Here is a 26,498-nt window from a genome sequence, read left to right on the forward strand (position 1 = left end):
CTATGAGCACTAGTCTAGAATTGGATTTGACAAAACATCAAAGCTAAAATGACCTTCCTCTCCCATGTCCTACTTTTAAGATCTAGGACTGCCCTAAGCCTAAGTCTTGTTCTGAAACGCTTCTTGTTTTTGTTCTACATCTTTGTTGTTGTTTCAGAAAATAAGGTCTGGGCTTGCTTTAATAAAGAGAAAATGAAGTACTTAATGTATGCCTGTTAAATGATTACCATTCTGTGTAACAAATAAGACAAGGATCTTATGGTGGAAAAATTGCATGTTGTATGATGAAGACTACAGATATGGGAGACTTTAAAAAGCCAATGGGAGCTAGGGAATTGATGTAACAATCCAGTGCAACCAATGTTAACAGGACATAAATGGACTTTCTGATCTTGCTGGAATCTGTTTCATGAAGTAACATAGTAGCTGCTAGCTGTAACTCTCTGTGGACTGACAAAGAGAAGACACCCCTTAGTCCATTTCCCTATCTACTTTAAGAAGAGTAACTGTTTTTCTTCTGGAAAGTGTATGCTCATTATATTAGACAAGTAAAACATTTCATTCTCTATTATACTCAAGAATTTATATAAGATTTAGCATGTTGCTAAGTGAAAACAGTAAGGCAATGCAATTAATTCTGAGGAATTAAAAATATAAGTATTACTGTAGTACATACTCATACATCCCAAGCTACCCTCCATGGAAAGGAGAGTTTAATGTGCATTAACAATAAATATAGAAATGCTCTAGTATCTGAATGGATGACGTGCTCTTTGTGTAGGTTTCTGCTAAAGTCTCCATTTTGGGGGGCCATTTACACTATTGCCTTGTAGATTTAAAGATGACAAATATGTTGATGCTTGCTTTGATTATTTCATTTTGATTCCACTAAAATGGTGGCTGCTGTATCAAGGAGCAGAAATCCATTCTAACTATACTTTCAGTAAATTATTAGCCTTTTTTGAAAATAACAATGAACATTTATGAACACTAATGAAACTTAGTGCTTTAATCTACAGCATAAACAAATACCTGCTCTGAAACATCTGTTGGAAATATTTGTAGATTTGATGGAAATAGGAGGTATAATTCTTCCTCGGAAAGGTTTCACATAATTATTCTTCAGGCATAAAAACTTACAGTTCAGTAATTCTTTCAGAGATCTTGCACAATGAGATCATGTCAATACCAGGAAGTCAGAGTGACAAGGAACATCTCCAGGCACTGGGATACCATCACTTACACTACAGAGTTTTTCCAGTGTTCCCCAAAAGAACCTGAGCACTGTGAAAAAGCCTTTGCACAAAATTTTGGAGGTTTAAAGAATTTGCTATCCTGGCAGCAGGCTGCAGCATCAGCATGCCAGCTTACCCTCAGCACCCAGAAACATTCCCAGGCACATTTAATCCATTAATATAAATGCAGTCCAAAAGATTCAAAAACTAGTGACATTCTAGTCACTATGAGCCCCAAGAGCGAGTAGGAGAATGGGTCTTCTGTCAAGAGGTAATAAGGCACCTTTCCCTTCCCAAAGCTGTTGTATTCCAGAGTTCTTACTTTGGATTGAATACAGATTGAATTTATTTTTTCACTGTTTCGTAAAGCAGATAAGAAACTTGACATGTAAAATCTTTTCTACCAAACAATGTAAAAAAGTAATGCAATATTAATCTGTAAAATATCAAGTATAGCCTTTTTAAGCCAGAAATAGTTTTTGCTTTTATTTATGCTGCTGTTCTGCATAATTCTAGACACATGTATTTAATAAAAATTATAAAAATATTTGAAAAATAATGTCATTGACTTAAAGCAATTGGCACTTCTGGCAAAATTTAACAGTTGATTTAATTTTCTGTACAAGTTTTTCAAGAAGTAGGTCAGTCTTTTGCATATTATTACTCATATATTGCTTTGTTGAAATGACATGCTTTTGTTCTGAACTGAACAAGGGTCCCAAAATGTTTCAAGACAGAATGTAGAATCCAGAAATTTTGTGTAACACATTCTCCTTGAATCAATATTTGCATTGCATTGTTGTTGTTATCTCTGGACAATCATTCTGTTCAGAAGGAAGATGCTTAATTTATTTTATCCTTTGGAAGGCCAAATATCGTGACATAAACTTTTTGATTTACTGAAGGTATTCATTGAAAACTGCTTGGCAGAAAAACTATGTTCCAAAAAGTCTGTGCAAGAAAGAGAATTCCAGAAAGTCTGTTCAGAATTATTTGTTATTGGAAGGTCTTCAGGAAAAAATACCCTCACTTTCGCACAGTTCTCAGTCAAATTATTCATCCTTGATTAGCATCAAACTAGTAAGGAGATCCAGTCTTTGGCAGCCAAAGAGGGCCTTGGCAAGTTTCCCAACTGTAGCACCTTTGGAGCCTTCCCTCATTTCCCACTTAAGCAGCATTTGGTAAACTTTTTCTTTTAGTCCATCTCGTTCATAATCATGATCTATTTCATCAATCTCGGGGTCACAGAAGCCCAGTTTCCGAGCACAGTGCTTCCACTGCTTAGCCAACTTTTCTCTCACTAGGTTCAGATGTTTGGCAGTCAGGACAGTAGTATCATCTGCAAAAAGAAGAAGAGTGTAAGAAAATGGCATTTTTTAACATTTCTTCTGCTCCTTTTGCTATCTCTCCTGTCCTCCCACTATTATTTATTGGTAACATCTGGAGACAGAATCTTAGTGATATAACCAGAAGTGGACTTCATGGAGGCAGCATAACCCAGCGATGCCAGGAAAGAAATGCCCAGTCAGAACATGTGTATTCACACGTCAGTTGCTGGACTTGCTCTTTGATCTGAAGCTATCATGGTTTGTGACTTAAACCTGCAAGACTGAAAAACCCCTTCCTAGAGTTCTTAAATAGATGTATGGTGTGTTTTATATTCCAGGACACAAATGATTCGTTTACTTAAGAATACACAGAGATAGTTTAATTTGGTATTGACCAAGGAAAAAAAAATAAATTTCAAAATCTTCCAACTTCTACCTGAGTGAAGCGGTCATAGCTCTTAGATATACGGTTTAACTTTAAGATTTCCCTGTGTGATGTCAGGCACCGGACTCTATGATCTTCATATCTCAGGATATTCTAAAATTTAAACTGTAAGTCAGGTGAGGACCTCCAATCATAGCCTTGCTTTTACCAAATTTGAGTGTTTCATACATTCCAAACCAAATGATTCTTGGATAATTACATGGGGAGAATACATGAAAATTAGGGAGATATTTTTCTTACCAAATATACCCATTGCTTCATATTGTCTATAATTTGCTTCTGTAGCAGCAGGAGAAGTGCTGATGTGCTGATTGTGCTCTTCAATCTTCATGTGGTTGTAGGATCCAATTTGAATTCCAGAGCTGTTACTAATGTTGTATTTGATTGAGTCATCTGTATAAGGGACTTTAATACAAATTTATAAACAACTGCATGTGGTTCAAAATGTCGAGAAATAACATAAGGAGGAAGAAGATTCTACTAATAAGGGAAGGGATTAAATGTTTTCATTGCATTAATGCAGAAATAGCCATTTATGGCAACTGTGAGCATATTTTCACTATGCAGTGTGACACAAATATACTTCAGTGAAAGCCCAGTCTGTTCTATAACAAAGTGCCATAACCAAGCTTTACATGCTGGCAATTACTGGACTGTAAATAACGTTCCCTGTGCTTTGTATAATGTGTAGCAGCAGTCTCACTTTCTGTTGGCCAACAGCTTCAGGGGGTCAGCCTTTACTTGAATGCTTTTTTCTTTTGAACCTTAAAGCTTCACTTCTGCATCTCAGCTTTACTTTTTATAGATGTAGGTTCAGGTTTACAGTTATGACTTTGAAGTTCTGTGAGACTACAGTAAATTATTTCTTGTTGCTCATAAGAAGTGATTAGTTAAACATGTAATTTGGTCTTTTGCTTACTCTTGTCTGATTTCCACACATAACATGAAACTAAGTCACTATTCATGTTAGGCGACATCAGTTTTCTATTTTCTTGACAGTGTTTTCTGAACTCTGTTTGGATAATCATTCATTAAACATTCTAACTCTAGTTTAAATGGTGAATCTCACAACCTGGGTCTAAAATCAAAGTACAGATATTTAAAATGATACACCAAGCTCTGTATTTAATCACACAAAATTATGGTTAGATGCACAAACATTCTTGTTGCACACTCAATTGCAATGTGAAGTGTGGAAATCTATGGTTATGTTATGTATGAAAATTTAAGTGCACTTAATTTTTGTTAATTGGAGGCTGCAAGTCAGAAATACTTGTATGTATGCATGATTGGTTTCTAGAAGTTACAAAAAAAGGAATGCATTTTATCATGTCTCATAACATTATGATTCCTGTAACCTTTTCCTTTTGTAGCTAAAAAAATGAAGAAATCTCATATTTTTTCTATGTTCTTATCTGGTAACAAAATGAATCTAGCATAAGGTAGGAAAATGTGTACAAAATGCTTTGTAAATATTAACAGCAAAACTTATTGTGCTTATAAATCTCCTTTCCCAAGTCTCTACACTTTGCTGCTTGTCACGTTTGTGTCATCATCTAAAGACTCTAAGGGGTCCAAAGTCAAGAAGACAAAAACCTGCTGTTTCAGGTTTTCTTTGTAAGTGTAGGCCATTTACAAACTGGACAAGCCTTGAAAGGGTTAATTAAAGAATTCAGGGTGCCCCAAGCAACACAACTTGAAAGAAGCATATATTAACAACTCCTGAAGGACATAACACCATTCCAGGGGTTCAAGACAGTTGAACTGTAGAGACCTGTGCCCCAATGAAGGCTGATCAGATGAAGCCTGCAGCTAGAGAATTGTATTAAAAATCCAGAGCGAGGTAGGACGAAGTGTCCCAGATGCATGTGTGGCTCAACAGTTGGGGCAGAGTCACAGCAGCTTGACGCTTAATCTAAGAAAGTGACTAGTTTAGGTGTGCAGGAGATTTTGGAATGCCTTCATGTTTTTAAAAGAAGTTCTTACATATAAGAAGATGTTGTCCTTGATTCATCATGTTTAATGGTGTGTATAGGTTCTGCTAGAGACAGGAGTTAGTTTTACATACTGGTACTGATAACTTCAGCTATGGTTAGAGGTATTTAGCAATAACATATATATTTCAAGTTCCTAAAGTTTTTTGTTTTGCTGGTCAGGATGCAATGCATAGCAGGTTGGCTACCAGGATAGATGAAGGCTACAGCACTTACCTGGGCCTACTCCTGGTGAGCTAGGATAATATGCAAAAGTTCCCCTTGTGAAAGAAGTGGAATCCTTGTTACCTATACAAAGAGAGAAAACAAAAAAATGCCAAAAGCATTAAGTAAATAAAAAAGCAAATGTACTTAACAATGACTGCCATATTTGTAAAAGTGAAAGTACACAGTGCTCTCAAATACAGAGAAATGAGAAGCTTTTTAACTAGCAGGATTGTATCTCCTTGAATAACTCTAATTTAAGCAATGATCTCCTTGTGGTTTTTGCTCAGTGACTAATAGCCTTAACCATCCTTGGATCCCAGTGAGGGCAATGGGCTTCCACATGGGCGTATGGATACCTGGCGGTGTGGATCACAGCACACCGCAGTTATGGACTGAGCTGCCTTGTATCAGGTATTCCAACTGGAAAATTCCAAACTACCAAGTGTGCTCCTACTGCTTAGTGCTGAGATTGACTGTGGTTTATATTAGCACATTGCTTGTGATCAGCTCTAGCAAAGGCGTGGGACATCACTGCATCTTCTGTCGGTGGCAGTAATATCTGGGAGAGATATAACTTCCAGCCCAGGGATGCTCACAGATGAGCTCTACAACTCATGATAGGGCAGCAAGAGCGTCTGGGTTACAGTCACCGAACAAGTCAGTGGAAGAGCTGCAATGCTGTTCTGCATCGGTCTGGTATCTGCTACACTGTTTCACACAAACTCCCTACAATAACTGTTTTCCTTATTCCTTTCCAACAGAAGGTTTTCCTTTATTAGTGATGTTGACAGTTCTAATGCCTGCCTTCTGACATAACAGTTCTCAGATTCATTTCAGCAAATAAACTCACATAAACAACCAATCAGAGTCTCTGCATAAGTAATTTAACAGAATAACACCTTTGTGGCATTCTGCTTGTAAAAAGCTAGGCATTCTTTATTTTCTTGTGAGATGACCTGGAAAATAATACCATACTAAAAATATCCAATATTTAGTAGGAGCAGGCTAATGTATCTCATGCTATCTCTAGTTCCTAAAAGTTCTATCTTGTAGGTCTCCTATTACCACTTATTTATGTTTTGCCAATGCTCAGTGTTCTCTTCTGTCTCTGTCTCCATACCTTTCTACTACATGGCTTACTAGCAAATACCAATAGAAGCTCCCCCTCAGTACCAGACAGAGCTCTCTGGAGAAACCAATTACAAGCCTTAGCTCCTTGCTGGCTCCCTAAACTTAGGAGTCTCTTGGCTTGCTGCAAATCAAGCTCAAAATACCCATCTAATTTCTGAAATGCTACAAATGCTGTTTTTGAATGAGCAGAACCTATGGTATGAATGTCACATTTCTGAGAGTCAAAGTTCTCCTTTGCTTTCCTAAAATGACTGGTAGCAGCTCTTGGTTTTGGGAGCTGCTGTAGCAATACTTCCTATGTGCTCTTACTTGGCTGGTAGCTGAGGAGTCAGGTGTTGGTTATCCTGCTCTTCTATAACACTGGTGCTTAAGAAATGGTTCATTTGAAATTGAAGCCTGAAATCAGTGAAAGCAGCATAATGAAGTCAAAGCTAGAGTGTTTCAGAGAGCTAAGTAACCTCAGGTAAACAAAGAGAATTTCATGAAATAAATTCACCTTTGCTACGGGTTGTTCCTTAAGCTGCAAAATGCTCTTGACCACTTCATTTAATAGACGAAAAGTGAGTTTTCAGAAACATAGGTGTTGGGGAAAGAGGAATCTCACCTGTATCTGTGTCTGAATTCTTCGAATACCAGTTTACATTGGTTTGTGACTGCAGGTTTTGGCCAGATTCTGGCACAGGAGGTTTACTTAGGCTAAAGCTGCTGGCCAAACACAATCCATAGAGATCCTCTGGATTTCCTGTTAGAAGACTGTTACGGTTTGGCCCATAAAAAACTGTTCCCTGGTTTGGTGTTGTTGCAGCTGCCCGTGACCGGAAGTTTGGATCAGGGTTTGATCGAACATATGGTTTAGTGTTTGATCCTGCCTGTGGCCAAAAATTTGGATCGTGGTTTGACCAGACATATGGGTTAGTGTTTGATCCTGTTTTTTCAGCTCTTGGATGCAGTTCACTCTTCTGGGAAGTCGGAGATGGCTTTGCAAACGGATCGCAGGAAACTCTCCGTCTCCTTTCTTCCTCTATCATTTCAGGGGTGTGTAGTACAGGTGGAACTGCTTTATCCATCCGGCTCCCAAATACGTGATAGTTGTATTCACACTGAAGTTTTCTTTCTAGATTATCAGCAGGTGCAAAAGAGGTCTCGCAGCTCTCAACAGGCTGGTTCTTGGGGGAGGCAGCAAACAGGGCTTCATTAACATGACTCTCAGGACCTTGAGAGCTGTGTAGAGAATTAGGCTGATCTGAAAGGGAGGAAAATTAAATATTTGGAAAACATCCAAATTGAACTTGTTGCAATGATACTAGAATCTATTAACCTACCTTTATTATTATGGTATATATAAAAGGTGAAAATATAAAATTACTTTCAGCATAAGGCATTCTATAAAATAAAACATCTCTACTGGTGAGTATAACAGATTTATATCTAGAAGTACAGATTTGCTTAAGCTGTAAGTGTCAAAATCTCACTCAAGTGGTGTGAGAATTCACTGCACACTCTGCTTATATTGACATTAAGTTTTCAACCACTGAAACAAACATTCCTGAAGGCATTTGCAGGGTCTGATTTACTGGTGTGTCGCCACTGGCACTGGAGTTTAATCAGTGCAAAACTGAAGTGTAACAGGATGGAAAATAACACCTCTGTAATAGCAGGTATAACTTCATACAGCACAAATAATTTGTCATTAAAATCTTATTTAAAAATGATTATGTAAAGTATCCTGTCTGGGTATTTCGTGATGAATACTTTTTGTCTAGTTTATTCTTCGTGGTCCCAAAGAATACATTTTTACAAGTAATGTCTACCAGATAAAATAGTCTGTGTCATCTACATCTTTCAAACTAATTCTCAATATCAAAAGAAGCTTTACTTCAGTCTTGAACCAGATAGAGTATGATCTGGATCATGCTGCAGCATTCCAGATAATAATGTAAAAATCTGCTTGTTATAACTTGTACTTATATTTTTAAGAGTAAGACCACAGATGCTTTCTTCAAGTTCTGAAAGCTTCAGACTTTTCTAGAAAACATATTACAATGCCTAAAGCAAGTGAGTCTTACAAATCACTGTAAAATTGGAATAAAATGTATGTATGTGCTTCTATTTAGCTCAGATAATGCCAATGAACTGATTTTTTAAGTTTTTTTTTTATTTTTCTTCCTGAAATTACATGATTTCAGGCCATATTAGGCAGCACCAAAATTAGTTCCTTTTGATGGTTGTATATTAGTACACCTTCAGTCTGACTTGCTCTACTTCTTCTATTGCCACTGCTAGAGAGGGACTGGGAGGAATAAGCTAATACTGAAATAACCCCATCAAAAGAGACAGCCATTAGCAATTCAGTATTAGTATAAATGATACGGCATCTGTTCTCCAGGGAAAGCTTGAGATGTATGAACAGATCCTGTGGGATGCCTTTCACTACCACTGTCTGAGTAATGCCCATTGATTAGAGAAAAAAACCCCAACTTTGACTGACAGGCTGCCAAGATAGCATCTTTCTGCAGTGTAGATTCACAATAAAGCTTTTCATACTTAAATCACAAGAGCATCTGCAATCTGCAGCAGTGATACATGATTGTTTCTGCTAAGCAAGTGTAAATGTGCTCATTTAAAAATACAGCAGTGGGGCTGCCCTAAGTCCATCAGTTCCACTGAGGAACAATTACATTACACCTAACTCTAGGAAAGATTTACTAGTTGCACGTTACAGTTTAACATTATTCATTTAATAATGTATTTCAAGTGGTGTGAGCTAACGTAGCAGAATTTTATTTCTACTGCATTTTATATTATTTCTTGTAAATCAGTGTTGCAAATAAGATCCTATGTCCTTTGACATTAGGAAACTTTGGTAAAAGAATTCCAGATACACTACTACAAAACTTTATCATTACATATTAGTGAGACACCTCTATAAAATCACAAAACATGCAACTCATCCAAACCTTGATAGAAAATAGAAGAGGAAGGAGAGAAAAAATAGTGCTCCTCAGATTCCTTTGAAAGCAAGGTAATAGCATTCATAAGAAAGGATGGAGTGAGAAAAAAAGTAAATTAAAGCCTACAGAGCAAGCAGTTGGCATAAACAAAAGGATGGGAAGAAAGATGAAGTATGAAAAGTAATTATCACAGTGACCATTGAAAAGTCTAATGTTGAACAAAATTTTCGGTGTGGAAGATGAAAGCAGAATACTGTAAAATGGAATGGGTTTGAACTGTAGATGATGGAAAATTTATAGTAAGTATGAATTCTGGGAAGAAATTTAATCTTTTCAGTGATTACAATTCTTTCTGAAGTGCTGAATAATTGAGTTTCTTCATAACCCCTTAATGGTAAGGTTACTTGCTTTGTACACAACTTTATCTTTGGCAAAATACACAGGGACTTACCTACTTCACCATTACTGGTATCTTCTGGTACAGCATCTATTTGGAGGGATTCCATTCTATTCAGCAGCTCATTTGACTCAGGCCATATTTTCTGCATGTGAGAAAGAACAAATGCTCAAGTCATAGGCAAAAGCTTAACTAAAGGGAGTACCTGTAGAACAAGGGGTTTAGAGGAAATTTTCAGAAAGAAGCAGTACAATTTCCTTTCCGTAAACACTCATTCTCACTGCACTATAATGAGGGCAAAATCTATTCCTGTTCTATTCTTGTGATGTTCCCATTATTCAGACTTTACTGGAAATAATTTTTTTTTAACGTGGAAAAATTATTTCTCAAATTCACCAAGTGCTTCTTACTTGTAAAATAATTTCCAAAAGTAGGGTTTGTGTTTGTGGTTTTTTTTAATTAATTAAACTCAAGAAGTACTTTCACAGATTAAAAGTCAACAACTCCTATCTGTCTCTTCCCCAAAAAATCAACATCCTTCCAAAAGCAAAAGGTGACATTCTGAAGCACATTATAACTGTAGGTCCTTGGATTTTACTTGAGCAATTGAATTGCTTGAGCAGGGGGGTTGGACCAGATGACCTCTGATCCCTTTCAACCTCAAACATTCTGTGATCCTTTTAGTTAGCAGGATGTGGACTCTGCTTGCATGATTGCTGGGGAGGAGGGAAGGGAAGTTATGCCCAAACCCTCTAACTCATGTTGCTACTGAAGCTGTACTAGTAATTCACCATATTGACTTGCCTTGCATGCTCTATTCACATTCTGTGCCCTGATTGTAATGGACGCTTTCCTTCCTGAGAAAGTAATAAACTCACAGCCCATTTTCTAAATAGTCATTCTGTCCCTATGACTTGAGAGGTACATCTGTAGAGAGCTAAGGAAGCTAGTACAATTGGCCATGATCCTGATTTGGGGCTGCTATCATAAATTAGACATATATACTTCACATTGTAAGTCTGGTCAAACCAGACCAGGAAATCTGTTTCATCAGTTTCATTTTGCAAAACTCTGTTGCTTTTTTGAACAGTCACTGGTGCTTTGTAAACATCACATGAAATGAGAAACTTTCATTACCACAATTGAAGACTTGGTGACAGAAGAAAGCACTTTCAAAAAATTGTAAAAGAGTGGTTTCACAAGGAAGTTGTTTTTTTTTTTCCTTAGATAAAAATACTGTGTATGTACTGTTCTGAGCCTCACTTCACTGCAAAGGAGTGAATGCCAGGAGTTCTCACCAACAGCTGTCAGTATAGTGAAGTGAGTTAATTTGTAAAATCTGTAATAAAAAGGTTCCAAAATCAGCCTAACTGTTCAAGAAGTTCTTATTCTCTTATTTTCAGTCAGGAAATGATTATTTTTATCATAATTTATAAAGTTACAGTCAAAAAAGTAAGAGAAACCAACTTGGACAGTCAGGAAAACCACTGAATTTAAATTTTATCTGTGGTATAGCTTTCTGGTCTCAAGCAGGCTGAGACTCATTAGACACTGCCTGAACACAGGACAAAAATTACCAAGAATTTTAAAAGTTACTTTAAATCGTATTCTGCAACTTTTGAATTGCTAGGAATAACATTTTATTTCACGAGTGAGACTTAATGAGGAGCTTTTGCAAAGTATCATCATAGAATCAGTGTGTCACTCAGGTGGAAATTGACCTTGGGGGATCTTGGGCCCACCTCCTGCTCAAAACAGGGTCATCTATGGGATCAGAGTTGGTAGCTCAGAGCTTTATGCAATTGGATATTGAAAACCTCCGATGATGGTGACAGGACAATCTCCTTAGGTAACTTGTTCCACTGCTCAGCTGTCCTCAGAGGGAAAAGTGGGTTTTTTTCCTCTCTTACATCCAGTCTGAATGTCTCTTGTTTCCATTTATGTCTGCTGTCTCTAGTCCTCACACTATGCACTGCTCTGAAGAGCACGGCTTTATCTTCGCAATGAACTCCTCATACATAGGGGCAGCTTGCTATTTCTTTATGTTCCACACAAAGCCATTGCATGTCTGGGCTGAAACAGCCCCATCTCCTATGGCAGGACTAACAAGTGCTGAGCTGATCTGCTTCATCTGCTGCCTGTGACTCTGCTGGTGCTAGTCAGGCCTTGGCTGGTGCCCAGGTTGCTGCTCACCTGAGCATCTTCTCAGCAGTGCTGCTCCCTGGCTGGGCAGCCATTGGTTGGCACTGAAGCCAGGGGTTATTTAATTCCAGGTGCAACATGTTGTATTTGACCTTTCTGAATCTCACAGGGTTTCTGTCACCACATTCCTCCAGCCTTTTCCTTGTGACTGTATTGGTTTGTCCTTCTAGTTTGGTGTCACCTCCACACCTTATGTGTGGTTCCATTGCTTTCTATCACCTCACCGATAAAAAGAGTACACCAGGGAAGGTCCCAGACCCCTGCACTACTGCACCTGCTACTGGCCTGCAGGTGAAGTAGGACCAGTTAACTGCTGTCCTCTGAGACTTGCCATCCAACCTGTTTTCATTTCCTCATCCAGACAGTAACATCTGAACTCAGACACAAGAGTATTTTGGGAGAGAGTGTTGATCTTCCAAAAGTTGAGATAAATGACGTGCACTGCTCTTCCCTCATTTACAAATCATTTTATCACAGAAGGAAACCAGGTCAGTCAAGCATGATCAGTCTCCAAGTGGCAGAATCTGGCCATAATTGGGGTTGGGAAGAGGGGATGTGGGGAACTGACACCACAAAATGCTTACAAAGTTACTCACTTTTAAATTCTTCAGATCTTCTTCGATATTTTTTCCTAGATTTTGGTAGTAAAATGGCTTGTATCTTTCACTAATTTCTGCAAAAAGAAAATAACTAAGTGAAAGTGGTTTTCAATGGAAAATAAAAGTGACATAATCTTAACAATCTTGATGGATAAGGATTGAATAAAAACTTCTATCAGGTCAGAAACAGCAAAGTTATACGTATATTTGGAATTTGTTCACATGGTACATATAACCTTAAAACAGTAACAAGAACAGGATGACTTCCACAGATTTTTTTTTTTGGTTGTTGTATTTCTTTTTAGGGTGAAACCTCTCTGTATGTGACCTGTAGCTGAGAGCACCTTTCCTTGACTTGCATATGGGAAAATTAGAAGCTAAGACCCAGTACTAGCATAAGCTTAATCTGTTAGCAGTAGATTATGTATGTTAAATATGGAGATAGTAGATGGGTTCCTCCTGGTACACAAATTTCCTCTGAGTATTTAAGTACATGCCTGCTGTATATGAAGCTGTTGGTGCCCCTGTCTAAATACAAACCTCAATTTCCTGTTATATGTTGGGGTTTTCTTTGGGGTTGTGTTTTTTTTGTTGTTGTTTTGGAGTTTTTTTTGTGTCAGCTTTTTTTTTTTGGCACTATATATTGAGATAGAAAGAAGAGAGGAGGAGACATAGGATTTTGACTTATTTCCTGAATGCTCTTATACTTTCTCCTTCCCAGACCATTCAGCTAAGACTTCTACTGACTGGAAGTGTTTTGGGATCTGACCATATGAAAGGATGATGAGCTAGTCAAAGTCAGCTGGATTGCTTATGGAACAATTACTAGGACAGCTTTTGAATCTAGAATATTTTGAATAGGATATTTTCTCAGTCATAGTCAAGATATACTACATCCTTTAATGTTAGCTTTTCTAAAAATTTCAGCAGGAAGATTATACTACAGTGAAGAGAAATTATCATCAGGTATAAAGTGTCGTAGCTTCATCCACTCACTAGTATTTCTCAAATCTGTAAATGCTTGTCCTTGACCAAAAATTGTCAGGGTACAGGAAGCATGCTTTACAGGGCATGTGAATTGATATTTTGGTTTTCAAAGAAAAAAATTATATTTCAAGAGGAAAACACTCAAGTTTGTTTTGCTCCATTGCAAACTATTGATGGACACGAAACAAAAATAATGCTAAAGCAATGCCTTACCTGCAAAGGTTGGCCGTTTCTCTGACTCTTGCTCCCAGCATTGTTTCATTATGTCAATAATTTCCACTGGACATTTATCAGTGATCTCCTTTAAGTCTGGTCTGTTTCCATTTATGACGCCAAAGCAAATCTGGGCCTCATTTATACCATCTGAAAAATAAAATTTCCTATCAGATCCTCATCACAGGTTTTGCTACCTTTCCATAGGTAAAAGAAACAATGAAGCAGCTCCCTGTGTGTTTGTGGATATGTAAACTATGGTTTCAAAGATGTCCAAGTTACATCTACAGATATTTCATATTAGTGAATTTGAATCCACTGCCCTAACTTCCATGGATTAGAGATTTATTTTAAGATTAATGGATTTACTTTTATATGTAAGACATGCCCAGTGTGAGTAAGGGTGACAGAACTAGCTCCCTAGAACCTGCATCTAGCTTATGCTCTGCACTGGGTATGAACACAGAGATGGCCACATAGGTAACATTTAGCCATTTAGTTAGCAAAAAATCCATTCAAAATTATAAATGCGTTACTCTGGAATTCCACAGTTGGCTCCTATGTATGGCTAACATTAGTGCATGTCAAGAAGTTAGCACCACGCAGCTGAGAAGCGGTAACTGTGTGTGATCATTCCTGTTGAAAGAAAAACCACATGTAACTAGTCCACCTCAGGAAACAGTGGACATCAAAGTTTCCATTCTGGCCCACATGAGGTTTGTCTAACTTCTGCCACTGAGTCCAGTTTGTGCCCACACCATACAGATGTGAATAGATTCAGCTCACACCTGCATTTCATTCAGATGTTCTTGTCCATGCTTAGGAGTCAGGAATGATGCAACTAATGCCTCTTGCTGGCCATGAGGTGCCAAACAGGCCCTATTTTAGGCCATGGGTGATTTAATCTACTAATCTTAATTTTATAATTTTAAATGCTTAACATTTGTAACTTCATTTTGTGATAGCATTCTTTCAGAAGTAACTTACTTTCATATGGTTCTTTGTTAGCAAAAATTGCCCAGATCACTATGCCAAAGCTGTAAACATCTGATTTTTCCACTGGTTTTGCATTAACACTGAGTAAATGCTCTGGGGCCATATAGAAAAGAGTCCCAGCATTGTTCTGGCAAGTGCTCTTGATTTGCTTCTGTCGGACAGTTTCTTCATGGGTTAGCTTACTCCAGTTCTTAAAGGAGGCAACACCGAGATCTGCAATCTGAAAAATTAGACATGTCAGAGCTAGTGCTGTAATGAAGAGGAGATAAACAAGTATTTCATGCAGTGCTTAATTTCATAATTATTAATAATAATATAATAAATTACCTAAAAATGAAACACTAGAAAAAATGCAACTAAAAAAAGGAAAACAAACTATTTGCTTTTTTTGTTTTGTTTTGTTTTTCTTTGGTTGGTTGGTAGGTTTGATTTGGGTTTTTTTCCTAAATAAAGTATCACCGCCAGCTGAACCTTTATTATTAACTTAACCCCACTTGGAACAATTGCATAATGTAAGGATAGAAGAAGTTTGGTTTTGCCTGTATTGACAATCATGTTCGAGGTCTGTCTGCAGTGCTTGTGGGAGAACAGAAATTCATACAAAAAGAAGTTAAGATTCAAATCTAGAAGCAATCTATGAGATGGGCAGATATCCCTCCTCCCTCACTGCCCTTTCCATTTAGATTCCATTTAACTCAACTTCCTTAGATCTTCCTACAGAAAAGGGGAAAAAGGGGATCTAAACCAATGTGATGTGTATGACAAAGAGAGATGGAAAAGGATAGCATGGAATAAGTTAAAGCAGGGATACCTGGGTACTGTATGTTTGACAAGGTGACATTACCAAAACTTTAGGGTGCAGTTTTGCAACTAGACTAACGGCTGTTGATGAAGAAAGAAATCTCTCCCTCCTTTTCCCAGTCTCCTATTATATGCTCCCTCTGCCCCTCTTGTTCCAGCACAGACACTTATCTGGGAAGAACTAGTGCAAGGCATGCAACCAGCTTGCAGAACCAAGTGCGCCCCAACGGAAAGGTAGCACTGCCAACAAGGTAAATAGTAATCTGCTGGTTTGGCTTCCTAAATCAGGACAGGGTGATCAGATTAGCACCAGTGCTAACACAAGGGAACAGAAGGTCAACAGGAGAGGAAAAATGAAAGAAAATGAGACTGTCTCCCTTGGCCACAGGCAGCTGTCAAACAGAGCTGTGTAACCCAATTACTTCAAGTGAAAACTGAGGTGATATCCTGGCTCACTTCTAACACACTTTTCCTTTCTATCTTGTTGCCTCTAACTAGCTTATTGTTCTTGTGTTTCTGAAGCTTTGGGCTGCATTTAGAGGTCATGTATTCAGAGGAAAACGTATGACATGCTGCTGAGGAAGTAGCATGTCCAAAGAGTCTAAATTCATGTCTACAAGTGAGAGGAGGTTTAATGTGATAGAGGAAGATATGATATAAATCTTTCTACATTTGCAGTTTCCTACAACAACTACTTCCTTTTCTAAATATTGAAAGTGTTAGACATATTTAAGCAGATGGCTTAACAACAGCTGCCTTAAATGATACTTTTGATCAACCTGCTTAAGGAAATCTGATCTGATTCTGAATTTAATCTTAGGTTCCACCTCAGTTCGTCATGAAGTGTGATGATAGCCTAGTTTGGTCTGGTCCATATAAGCAAGCTGAAACCCCAAACCCCATCCAATTTATATTTAAAGCAGATCGTGATGGGGTTTTTATTTTTGGAAAAATAAAAAAAAATTAAAAAATTCTTATCTGCAAACTGCTCATACCGCACTTGTTACTATATTAACCTCCTATATTAACAATTCACTAATTTATATGTGAGAAATAGAAAATGACAGAGCTCTCTTCACAGAAATTTATTCTGTAATTTCAAACTGTAATGGGGTGGTTATTTCAACAACTCACCTTGACCAGAAACAGGATATTTGATGAGGACTGCTGCACATTCCACTCAGGTTTATTCCGCAGTAGCCTCTATATCTATGTGTCTTGATCCAAACCCCCTCTAAAATTAATAGAAAGGACTTTGGAACAGGCTTATAAGCCATTCTTTGAAGTAGTGTCCTGATGTTTTTTTTCTTTTTGTAGCTGCTGGATGTCATTTTAAAAGGATGACTAAGGGAAAAAAGAGGGATACGAAAGAGGAAAAGATAATAGGCAAAAGAAGGAAAGAAATAAAAAGAAGGAGGTAAAGGCAGGAGGAGAGATTACAGCAATCTAGGACAAAAGACATGATCCATAAAACATTCCATTTTGTTTCAATCTCTGTTTTAATGTTTGTTTTACCTTTCTAGTTGTTTTGTTATTTATAGCTCATTAATTCTCAATAATATTATTTTTTAAATGCCTTTAGTGATTTTTTTCACAGTTGGAGGAAAACTCTGCAAATCTCAGACTCAGAGGTTGTATAGGCTACCATATTTCAATGACTCACGGCTAACACTCTCTTAGTGACACTCTTGTCATGATGGCTCACTAAACTACTCTACCAATCCTACCACTTTAGGAACACTATGCAGAGCAGCTGAACTGAATTCTTCAACCCATATCACCAGCTTTCTCCATTTACATTTTAACAAGTACCTTAATGTGGAAGTCTCTGTCCACAAGGATGTTTTCTGGTTTTAAGTCTTTGTGTACAAAGCCTTGCTCATGCAGATAAAGCATTCCTTCTGTGATCTCCAGCACAAAACGCCCTTTCACTGACAAAGGCAGTGAGAGCTAAAAGAAAGAACAAGAAATGCCATCTATTAAAAAATGCAGCTACAACCATCAAATTAAAGTGCAATCTTTAAAAAAAGTTTCTTTCTCAGTCTCAAGAGTACCTCTGCTCAAGCTATGGCAAAAAAGAACTGCATCACCAGCCGGTCGAGAGAGGTGATTGTCCACTCTACTTCACACTGGTGTGGCCTCACCTTGAGTCCTGTGTGCAGTTTTGGGCACCACAACTGGAGAGCATCCAAAGGAGAGCTAAGAAGATGGTGGGAGGTCTAGAGGGGAAGCCATATGAGAAGCGGCTGAGGTCACTTGGTTTGTTCAGCCTGGAGGAAGTTAAGGGAAGACCTCATCATGGTCTACAGCTTCCTCATGAGGGGAAGTGGAGGGGCAGGCACTGTTCTCTTCTCTCTGAGGACCTTTCTGGGAGAATGGCATGAAGCTGGGTCAGGTGAGGTTTAGACTAGATATTAGAAGGTTTTTTCACCCAGAGAGTGGTTGTGATTTTTGGGGTTATCCTGTGCAGGGCCAGGAGTTGGACTTGATGATCCTTGTGGGTCCCTTTCAACTTAGGATATTCTAGGATTTTAAGGCCCTTCTTGGATCTAAATTTTGCCATTAAAGTAAATCTAGAGTCACTTCGTAATTACAGAAGCATTTTTCTTTAGAAAATTCTCCACATATCTCTACAAACACTTCTATAACTTTTTAATCTGTAACTGGTCTGCTCCTCTGCTCTAGAAAAGGCAGTGCTGCCACTGGCTTTTTAACACAGAAGGAAGAATGAGAAAATAAAGGCTCCATTCTCTGGAGACAGCAGGAACATCCTGTCCATTTCAAGCACCTTATCAACCCTAAGAGATGAGGTAATTGACTGCTCACTTGCTGTAGCACTTTCATCATGTTCCCCCGGTCCACATACTCCATCACAAGTGAGTAGTTTCCATCTTCCAAAATGATACCCAGTAGTTTTACCACACGGTCATGCTGCAGTCTGCGCATAATCTTGCCTTCTTCAAGGAGGGAAACATTGTATCTGTAAAACAGAAATTACATTGAACTTAGGTGCCAGGCTAGAAAGAACACAGTGATGAAAATGACATTGACTCATAAGGAAAACAGTGGCCAAAAATGTCCACATCCTTAGAGCCCCTGTACAATTAACCATACCTTTAGCTGATTTTTAATTGATACAGCTTTGTTCAGGCCAGATTATATTCTCTAAGACTCTACTGCCTTACACAGAGACTGTCTGCTCAGCCTGATTTTAAGGCCTGCTTTTCAGAAAGTGCATAAGCATTCTTTTTATAGGTGCACTGCTGGTTGTGTATGTCCAAATCTTTGAACAGGGGTGGGATCAGGGTAGAGCTGAAAGAGCCTTGGAACAAGGAGGGTCAAGACCTCCTTCACTACCTCTTGTACAGGAAACTTACAGAGGTCTTGTTTCTGAAGGGCTGATATTCATGTTATGTTCAAAATGGATTTATTATAAGGGATCCACCCACACACACTGGATGATAGCATTTGCTAACAATTACTGGTTGAGGATGAGTTCAAAGCCCAACTCTTTACATGGGCCTCAGTACAACCCATCAATAATCACAGGTACATAGCTGGGAACTCACTAAGGGTGTTAAAAAAGGATAGTATCCATTATATAATATACAAGACTGTGACTTAGAAGGAAACTGCTTTCCCTCTGTTCTTCCATAGTAGGAGGAGAACTGATTGTTTTGTTTGCATTAGGCTCAGTTAAAAAATTTGCAAAAGAATTTTGGTTCAGTATTTTAAGGAATGACAAAATTATGAGCCTGTCTAGTGAGAAAATAAAAACACAAACCCAAAAATAAACTTGGCAGGCTTGTCCATTTTAACTGTGTTCATCCCAAACTGTCATTGCAGTCTACAAACTACTAGAATCTCTTCATTTGCTTTCCACTGGCAAAATAAAAACTCAGTTTATTTATTATAACCCAAAGTAGAAAGATTTAGGACTTTTGTCTCTCTCTAGGGGATGACTCATGGGAGAGCTTTACGATTGTTATAGCTGTGAGGAAGTACAGCTGCAACGTGACCTGAATCCACTGAAACCAACAGCTAATTCAATCCTTGAATTAAATCAGTGGGCTTAGCTCGCTCTGCTTTTTTCTCAAGGGAGAAGGTTACATTCTTGGTATTACACATGAGCAGTTGGAATCCTGTTGGTAGTTTATGTGCGTTTAGTTTCTTATCTACAGTTGGATAACTGTATTGTAAACATATCTGCAAGTCTGAAAATATCATGTGGCCACTGAGTTCCTGCATTTCCTTAAGTGTGCAAGAGTCCTCTTGATTCTTAAAAATTCACAGTAGTGCTCCCCTCGAAATGAAAAACAGGAACTTCACTTGAACAATAAGCTAAAATTTAAAAAGTTGTCTCATGAGGAAAAAAAAGGAAAATTTGCAGGGCAACTGCTAGCATTCTCTTATTTGCCTCATATACAGTATCTCCAGAAGCCAAAGGCCCCAAATTATTACACTCTATTTAGATTTATCTCTACTGAGTTTAGCAGACTTACACTAACTGAAAGATAAAAATCAGAACTGAGATCTGTAACTTACTCAGTGCGCTGTGGTCCTGTATACACTTTTTTTAATACTACATATCCATGTTTCTTGTGAAAGCATAAAGAAATGGTTCCGAATCCTCCAGCATCTAATTGTTTTTGTTCAAGCAAATCCTGGGTGTTCATGTGGATGTCTTCCAGAGACATGTTTGCAGTCTTTGTGGCTTAGCAATGAAAACTAATCAAGTACCCTAGTGCTTCTGGACCTGTAGTATAAAGGAGGAAAAAGAAGTGTCATGATCAGGCATTTAGCTGTTCCACTAAATAAGTGTATATGTAAGCATAAACTCTTGTGACCCTTATGAACAAAGTTGGAAATCAAAGATGCTGTGGTTCTTGCAGAATCATACCTAAAGATCACAATGATTTATCCTGTCGATCCACTACGGTTATATTAAGTTGATGTAAAAGCATTTCTTCACCTGAGGATCTCAAAGTGCTGTTAATAAATAGGTTTTATCCATATAATATGCAGTAGATGGGTACTGTCCCTACACTTCATATGTGCGAAACCCAAAACCTTGAAAAATCAAGGGCAGCAGTCCCAAAGGCAGGTAGTGCCCAATAATTCTGATAAATATTTATTTCACTTTCTAAATTGCCTTGACATGGGCCTGTCAGGTGCCAAGACACTTATATAACTCTAAGCCATGTTTTAGGCATCTTTGAAAACACAGCTCTAAAGAGTTTGCTCGAAGCTTAAACCAAACAACCACACTAAAGTGTTCCCTGGAGGGTGAAATGAAGAACCCAGCTTCTGTGGGAAACTTATTTTCACAGCTGTCTGAATTTAAGGAGACAAGTGCTAGGAAGGAATTTGGTGGGGTGCATGGCAACTTCTCCTCCACCCCTCAAAAAGAAGAGGAACAAAGAAATTTTGAAGGTCTGTAGTAACTCCTAAGTGCATCAAGGCAAAATAAGTGTTTGGGAATCTATGAAATGGGTAGATAAGTAAACCCCAGTGGATGCCAGATTAATTTTAAGCCTCTGGGAAAGCTGTGATGCTCTCTTGCCTAACATGTCCCTCAGGAAGTAAAACTTTGAAAGAAGGCTAGGCAGCCCATACCTTCGGCACATGCCAGCAAGCTGCATTGGTAGCAACGGTGCAAGCCACAAGCTCTGCTTTTCTTCCTCACTAAATTTTTAACTTAAGCACCTTACATCATGTAAAGAAAGAGTTTGCTGAGAAAAAACAAAGTGCAAGAGACTGGCAGGGCTGTTCAGTTTCCATTCCTCTTGGGTAATTACGACACAGATATACAGAGGTGGGAGAAAGGCACCATTTCAAAGTGCCGCTATCAGTAGATTGGCTTGTTTGGGTAACTAAGAGCTCTAAATAGTGTAGCAAAGGGATTCCCAAATTTTTCAGACCAACTAATGACTGCTAACTCCTGTAAACTACTGTGCACCTGTATCATCAAATCTCTAATTGAAAAGATTGCTTAATGTTGTTGTGAACATCAGCTGCAGCCTAATTACAGCTGCCCAATTACCACAGCCTCTTTCTGGAGCTTAGGAACTAAGGAGTTAGTGAAAGTGAGTGGGGAAAGTAGGTATCCGCAGGAAGAGATGTGTTTTAGTGCAGAGTTGGAAATTGTCTGATCAGTTCAATATTGACAAGCCAAAACAGGGAAGACTGAATTTAATTAAGAAAAAAAAAGTTGTGCCTGTAGAAGAATAAAGCAAGAGCTTCCTCTTCCAAGTACATATACAGGCTCTATGGGCTGTTGCAGTACAGATAGAGAACAATCTCTATACATCTGAGCCATGTGCTGTCTTCAGGGTTTTCTTTGGCTTCCCTGACTTCAAAAGGATGCAGATTTTGTTTTACTGGAGTGCTAGCCTGCATTATGAATACAGGACTGAGGACATGACTGCATTCATTTAGTAAGAAGGTAAGCTCTGCTATGCATAATAATTGTTAGAGGAGATTGTTGTTGTGTTTTGTTTGTTGGGTTGTTTTATTATTTTTTAAATTCCTTTACAATTAATCAAATAGCAGAATAGCAAACGACTCATAGCAGTGCCAAGCTGCTTCTCTCACAGGTGAGCTTTTGTGTCCCTGGAAGTTTCGGGTGATGGTTCTCTAGATTTCTTGGGGTGGTGCTCCTGACTTTTGTGCAGATGGGGTGGATGTAACAGGTACAAAGGCCTGAATTCAGTCACGAGACTTTAATGTGGCATAAACTAACATTTTGCTTCTTTATCTGGAGTCTCCTCTCAAGAAATTATTTGAAGCCACGTATCTACGTTAATTTTTCCGAGCTAACAGTAATTTTATGCACCTAGGTAGTAGTTATTCCTGTAAGAATTGTATGCACTTTTCTTGTAAATGCAAAGTAGATGTGTATTTTTGAATGGTGAATCTCTAGACTTGCACTAATACCACTGATAGCTTGGGGCTGCCATTCCATACCTGACAAAAAACCAGCTCTGCCTCAAAGTGCAACAATAAAAAACCTTGATCCTATTTACATTGTGAATACCTGTTCCTACCAAGCAGCATATAACTGTAACTAGAAGTCTTGGAAATTCAAAAGAAGTAATAACTCCTGAAATCATAAGCTATCTGCTGAAATGATCTGGATAACATTCAAGATGGGAGGGAACCCTCCTCCTTGGGTATGCTGGGATGCTATTACTGTTTTTGTTGTTGTTATTAAGTAATGAGGTACTCTGAATAGAAGCTCTCTGACCTAATGACTTATTTCAAAACCAAAGTTTTTTTGTAGACTGAGTATCACAGGAAAGCAATCTCTAGCCAGGCTTTAAAGCAAAGATTACTTATTCCAGTATACTATTTAACATGAGATACTGGTTTATGCTACCTTGAAATGTCAGGTGACAAAAGAATCAAGGCAGGAAGCTCAAAGACTCAAGTTCATTCCAATCTTACTTCTTTTTATTGAGATACAGGGTAATTTATGTGTATCCTCAGTACTTAGGATATACCAATGCATACATTAAGTATCTGTGATTAAGAGAACAGAAATTTTGCAGTTTGATTTTGCTTACCCTTACAGAAGCTACACATACTTCCAGGGGTTAATTTGTGTTCTATGAGGTAGCCCAAAATACTTGATTGATTATAAAGCAATTTTTAAAATATACTATTCTGAACATCTGTATTACAATGGGTTCATATTTACCACATGCCAATCTGTGTTATGAAAATTCTGAACACTCGTTGCTAGAAGAGAGGAATTTTTGCCGACCAGTATGACTGGTGTTATTTAGAGAGGGATAGGAGTGTAATAAGTATGTTTGTGGCATTTTTCTTTGTAACATCATGGTTATGTCCTCTCCTCTAGCCCCTAAGGGGCACAGAAGTTCCCTAGAGTCATGAGCTGGTCATTAGGTCATATCAGGCCTGACCACCATTCAGAAGCAGTTTGCTTGGTTCTATTGATTTGTTACTGATCTGATGCAGATCTGACATGGCCTGTGTAGTTAAGGAGGATTGCTGTGCACATTAGCGCAGTAATATGAAAAATGGTGACACGCTGATTGCAGCCTTTGTGGTCTAACGATGCTCTCAGCACATAAATTCTTGAGAGGTGTTACAAAGTATAATTGGAGGAAATGAATGTGTTTTCAGGCGTCAAAACTCAAGGCCACTTAGTTATCAGTAACACAAGGGAATAAAAAACAGGAGGCAAAACAAGTATCTCCAGTATGGGTACCAGGAGATAAATGGAAGAGTTGCTACAGCTGAAGAAAAGACTGCATGTGTGAAAGATGTTTCAAAAGCTGTCAGGGCATCTCAACTCTACTGCTGCAACTTTCATAACCAGTTCCATCTAAACCTTTCCCTTCCACTCAGGTGTTTCAGCTCATCTTTTCACTGAGGAATGACTTTTTCTTTTTTTTTCCCCCTTCGGAAATAGCAAAGAAAATACTTGTGTCAAGATCATGAGTACGTTACATAAAGGGGAGGAGGAGCCAAGACAAGGGAAGCAAAGGTGTGACAAAACATGTTATATTAGGAGCAGAGCAGAGGGAGCATGGAAGGGGAGAAGGGTGGGGTCTGTGCAGTGGCCGTTCTCGCAAGGGAGTGGGAACAGGCTGTCTGGACAACGGCACCTCGTAGGGCCGTGGCTGTCAGAGACAGGCGCCGGCAGCCGGGCCGGGCCTGGCCTCGGGCGGCGAGGGCCGAAAGATCCGCTCGCCGCAGGGCCGGGAAGCCTTAATGCAGGGCTCCTCCGGCCTAGTTCCTCGTTGGCCGACTTGCCTTGTCGCCCTTCTCCTCCTCCTCCCGCGGCTTCCTGCAGCCGCGGCCGCCTCTCCTCGCACGCACCGCTCCCTCGCCCGCCGCTTCCCGTTCCCCCGTGCCCGGGCGACCCTCCTCGGCGGGGCGGGATGTAGCGCCGCAGCCCCGCCGGGCCACCTCTCCTCGGGGCCCGGCACCCCCGCAGCCCCCCGGCACCGCCGCCGGTGTCGCCGCGGTGCTTTCGGTTCCGGCGTGTCCCGTTCCCGGCCGCCGTGCCTTACCGCGGGTGCGCCAGTCTCCTCCGTCCTGCCGCCTTCCCCGGACGGCCCGGCAGCGGGCTCCGGCCTCGCCGCCCCCTGCGGAGCGCCCCGGCCCCGCGGCAGCGGGAGGGGGGCCCGACCCGGCCCGCGCCTTCTCGGAGCACGGGAGGTGCCTGGGCTCGCCCGAGGGCACGGCGGAGCTGCCGCTGCTCCGGATGCTGTGCAGTCACTCGGTCCGTGCGACGCAACGCGCGCCCTCCCACCGGGAGAGAAGGGCGGGAGCCCTGCCCGTCCTAGCGCCGCCGCCTGGGTGAGCCCGGTGCGCACTGTGAATGGTGACAACCTGGCCACGGTACCGAGCCCGACAGCAGCTGGATGCGTGTCGGAAACGCCTTTCGGTGTTGAGGATTTGGTGCTGAAGATGTGTGGGGGAGGGTTTGTTCGGGAAGAGTGGAGGCAGGAGTTTGTCAACAGGGTAACTGTAACACGTGCCAGTCCGGGGGACAGCTGGCGGAAATAGATAACCTAAAAGGACCGACAAATACCATCTAGTCTATTCTCCTCGGGAGGTCGGGTATGTTGCTAACGCAGGTGCTTTACCTAAGACCGATGGCTTTGCTATTCTTCCAGTGAAATGAAGGTGATGATAAGTGTCTACCCTCTTTACCGTGATCTTTCCCATTGTGGGCAACTGTTACGCTCCCCACTGTACTTTGCAGTGGAGTTCACGGCTCAGTATTACCAGGCACTACCAGAAAAACAGATCAGTCTGGGACAGTGATAGCAGCCCACAAATTGTGTCCTTCATTTCTCCCTGTGATGGTCAGCAATGTAGTATCTGAACTCCTAAACCATCCATGTACCCCCATCTGCTCTTCTAGGAGAAGACATGGCCTGTTTTTTGTTTTCTGGTGGCCAGCACATGCATCTGCCAGGGGCAGGGGACTCCTGCCTGTCAGCTTCCTGAAATGTGTCTTTTTGGAAAGACAGAAAGGACACAGTTGGATGTGGGCAGCTGTGGTTTTGGAGAGGTAAAATAACCTTGGTGATCACTTTCAAGATGAAGTTTTCTCTCTCAGTATCTAGACTGCACTGTGTTGGACAAACTTAATAAATGGCTTCTATTCAAGATCTCTCTCAAAAAAAAAAAAAAAGCTGAGTGCAATTGTTTCCCCTCAAAAAGAAAAAAAAAAGTTGGCAGTGGAACTGGCGCATGCCCTGTTTTCCACTGATTCTTGATCAGCTGCTATTGAGACAGGAGTTTAATGCTCCGACAGCTCCAGATGCAAGGGCTGATCACACCTGCTGTAATGAGGAGACTCGGGATGGAATCCCAGATTGCCAAACTAAGCTCATTGCAGTTTGTATACAGCCATTTCATGTACATTCACACTGAGGTATCACAAGGACAGTGTTACTGAACCTGCAGTCCAGAGACACTGGGACATTTGTCAGCTAAATAAAGCAAATGCAGATATGGATGTGGTATCTCTGGTGGGCCAATCGTGCAGCTTTGGTCTTTTGCAATCCCAAACATTACAGAAATCTTTTGATAACATTTAACTTCTGAGGGTTTTTTTTCTTGTTTTGGTTTCGCTTGGTTTTTCTGCTTTTGAGCTTTGCATTGTGTATGGGGCTGAAGGTATGGGCTGAAGGTGGGGAGAAAGATGGCTGAATTCTTAAGAATTGTGTGGTTAAAGAGTTTGCATTCTCATTCAGTGGTGTTTTGCCAAGTAGCAAAATGAGGCAAAAAAAGACAAATTGACATTTATTTGCTGGTGTTTAGAGGTCAGTGCTGCCAGTTATGACATTCTCTCTTTAAATGAATAGGGAAAATAAACTGACCCAGAAATACAATCTGAATTTACAGAGAAATCTCTTAATTCTGATTGAGAAGAAAGGAAGGTTATCTTGAAATGGACAATAAGGTCAATACTTTTTTAGTGCTTTTCACAATAATGCATTTACATGAGCAGAAGTCTTCAATTTTAG

At 39.7% G+C, this 26,498-nt stretch overlaps 1 protein-coding gene and 1 long non-coding RNA gene across 7 annotated transcripts in view; one reads left to right on the top strand and one right to left on the bottom strand.

Annotated features, from left to right (window-relative positions):
* The window catches only part of LOC127476326 (uncharacterized), an 85,874-nt gene that overhangs the window by 5,968 nt on the left and 53,408 nt on the right, over nt 1-26,498 (top strand). The window contains exon 3 of one of the 5 annotated variants that reach the window (XR_007906559.1): nt 15,645-16,610. The exons of 3 other annotated variants lie outside the window; for them this stretch is intronic. This is a non-coding gene — a long non-coding RNA (uncharacterized LOC127476326). Of the gene's footprint in view, nt 1-15,644; nt 16,611-26,498 lie in introns of those variants that run through there. One more of the 5 variants, XR_007906560.1, reaches the window with a different exon arrangement.
* Nucleotides 197-26,157, bottom strand: RIPK1 (receptor interacting serine/threonine kinase 1). Of its 2 annotated transcripts, XM_051799068.1 has the most exons (12): nt 24,528-26,157; nt 20,032-20,242; nt 18,313-18,466; nt 17,299-17,436; nt 14,677-14,905; nt 13,690-13,839; nt 12,487-12,563; nt 9,743-9,833; nt 6,945-7,583; nt 5,219-5,290; nt 3,249-3,413; nt 202-2,574 (listed from the first exon to the last, which is right to left on the bottom strand). In XM_051799068.1, exons 2-12 carry the CDS (start codon nt 20,181-20,183, stop codon nt 2,288-2,290), a joined length of 2,154 nt encoding a protein of 717 aa, XP_051655028.1. In that variant the 5' UTR covers nt 20,184-20,242; nt 24,528-26,157; the 3' UTR covers nt 202-2,287. The 2 variants fall into 2 exon arrangements, with proteins under 2 accessions (XP_051655029.1, XP_051655028.1); XM_051799069.1 differs by lacking the exon at nt 24,528-26,157 and having other exon boundaries at nt 197-2,574; nt 20,032-20,201.

Source organism: Manacus candei, unplaced genomic scaffold (assembly GCF_025592945.1).
Source record: "Manacus candei isolate 608988 ecotype Guabito, Panama unplaced genomic scaffold, ASM2559294v1 h1tg000049l, whole genome shotgun sequence".
In the NCBI taxonomy this organism is placed as follows: domain Eukaryota; kingdom Metazoa; phylum Chordata; class Aves; order Passeriformes; family Pipridae; genus Manacus; species Manacus candei.

Excerpts from the sequence above, each read along its gene's own strand:
- RIPK1 (XM_051799069.1), bottom strand. The coding sequence starts at position 20,183 with ATGTCTCTGGAAGACATCCACATGAACACCCAGGATTTGCTTGAACAA. Across the intron at positions 18,467-20,031 it reads ACAGGACCACAGCGCACTGA|ATACAATGTTTCCCTCCTTG; the intron begins GTAAGTTACAGA and ends TCTGTTTTACAG. Across the intron at positions 7,584-9,742 it reads TACCAGTAATGGTGAAGTAG|ATCAGCCTAATTCTCTACAC; the intron begins GTAAGTCCCTGT and ends CCTCCCTTTCAG.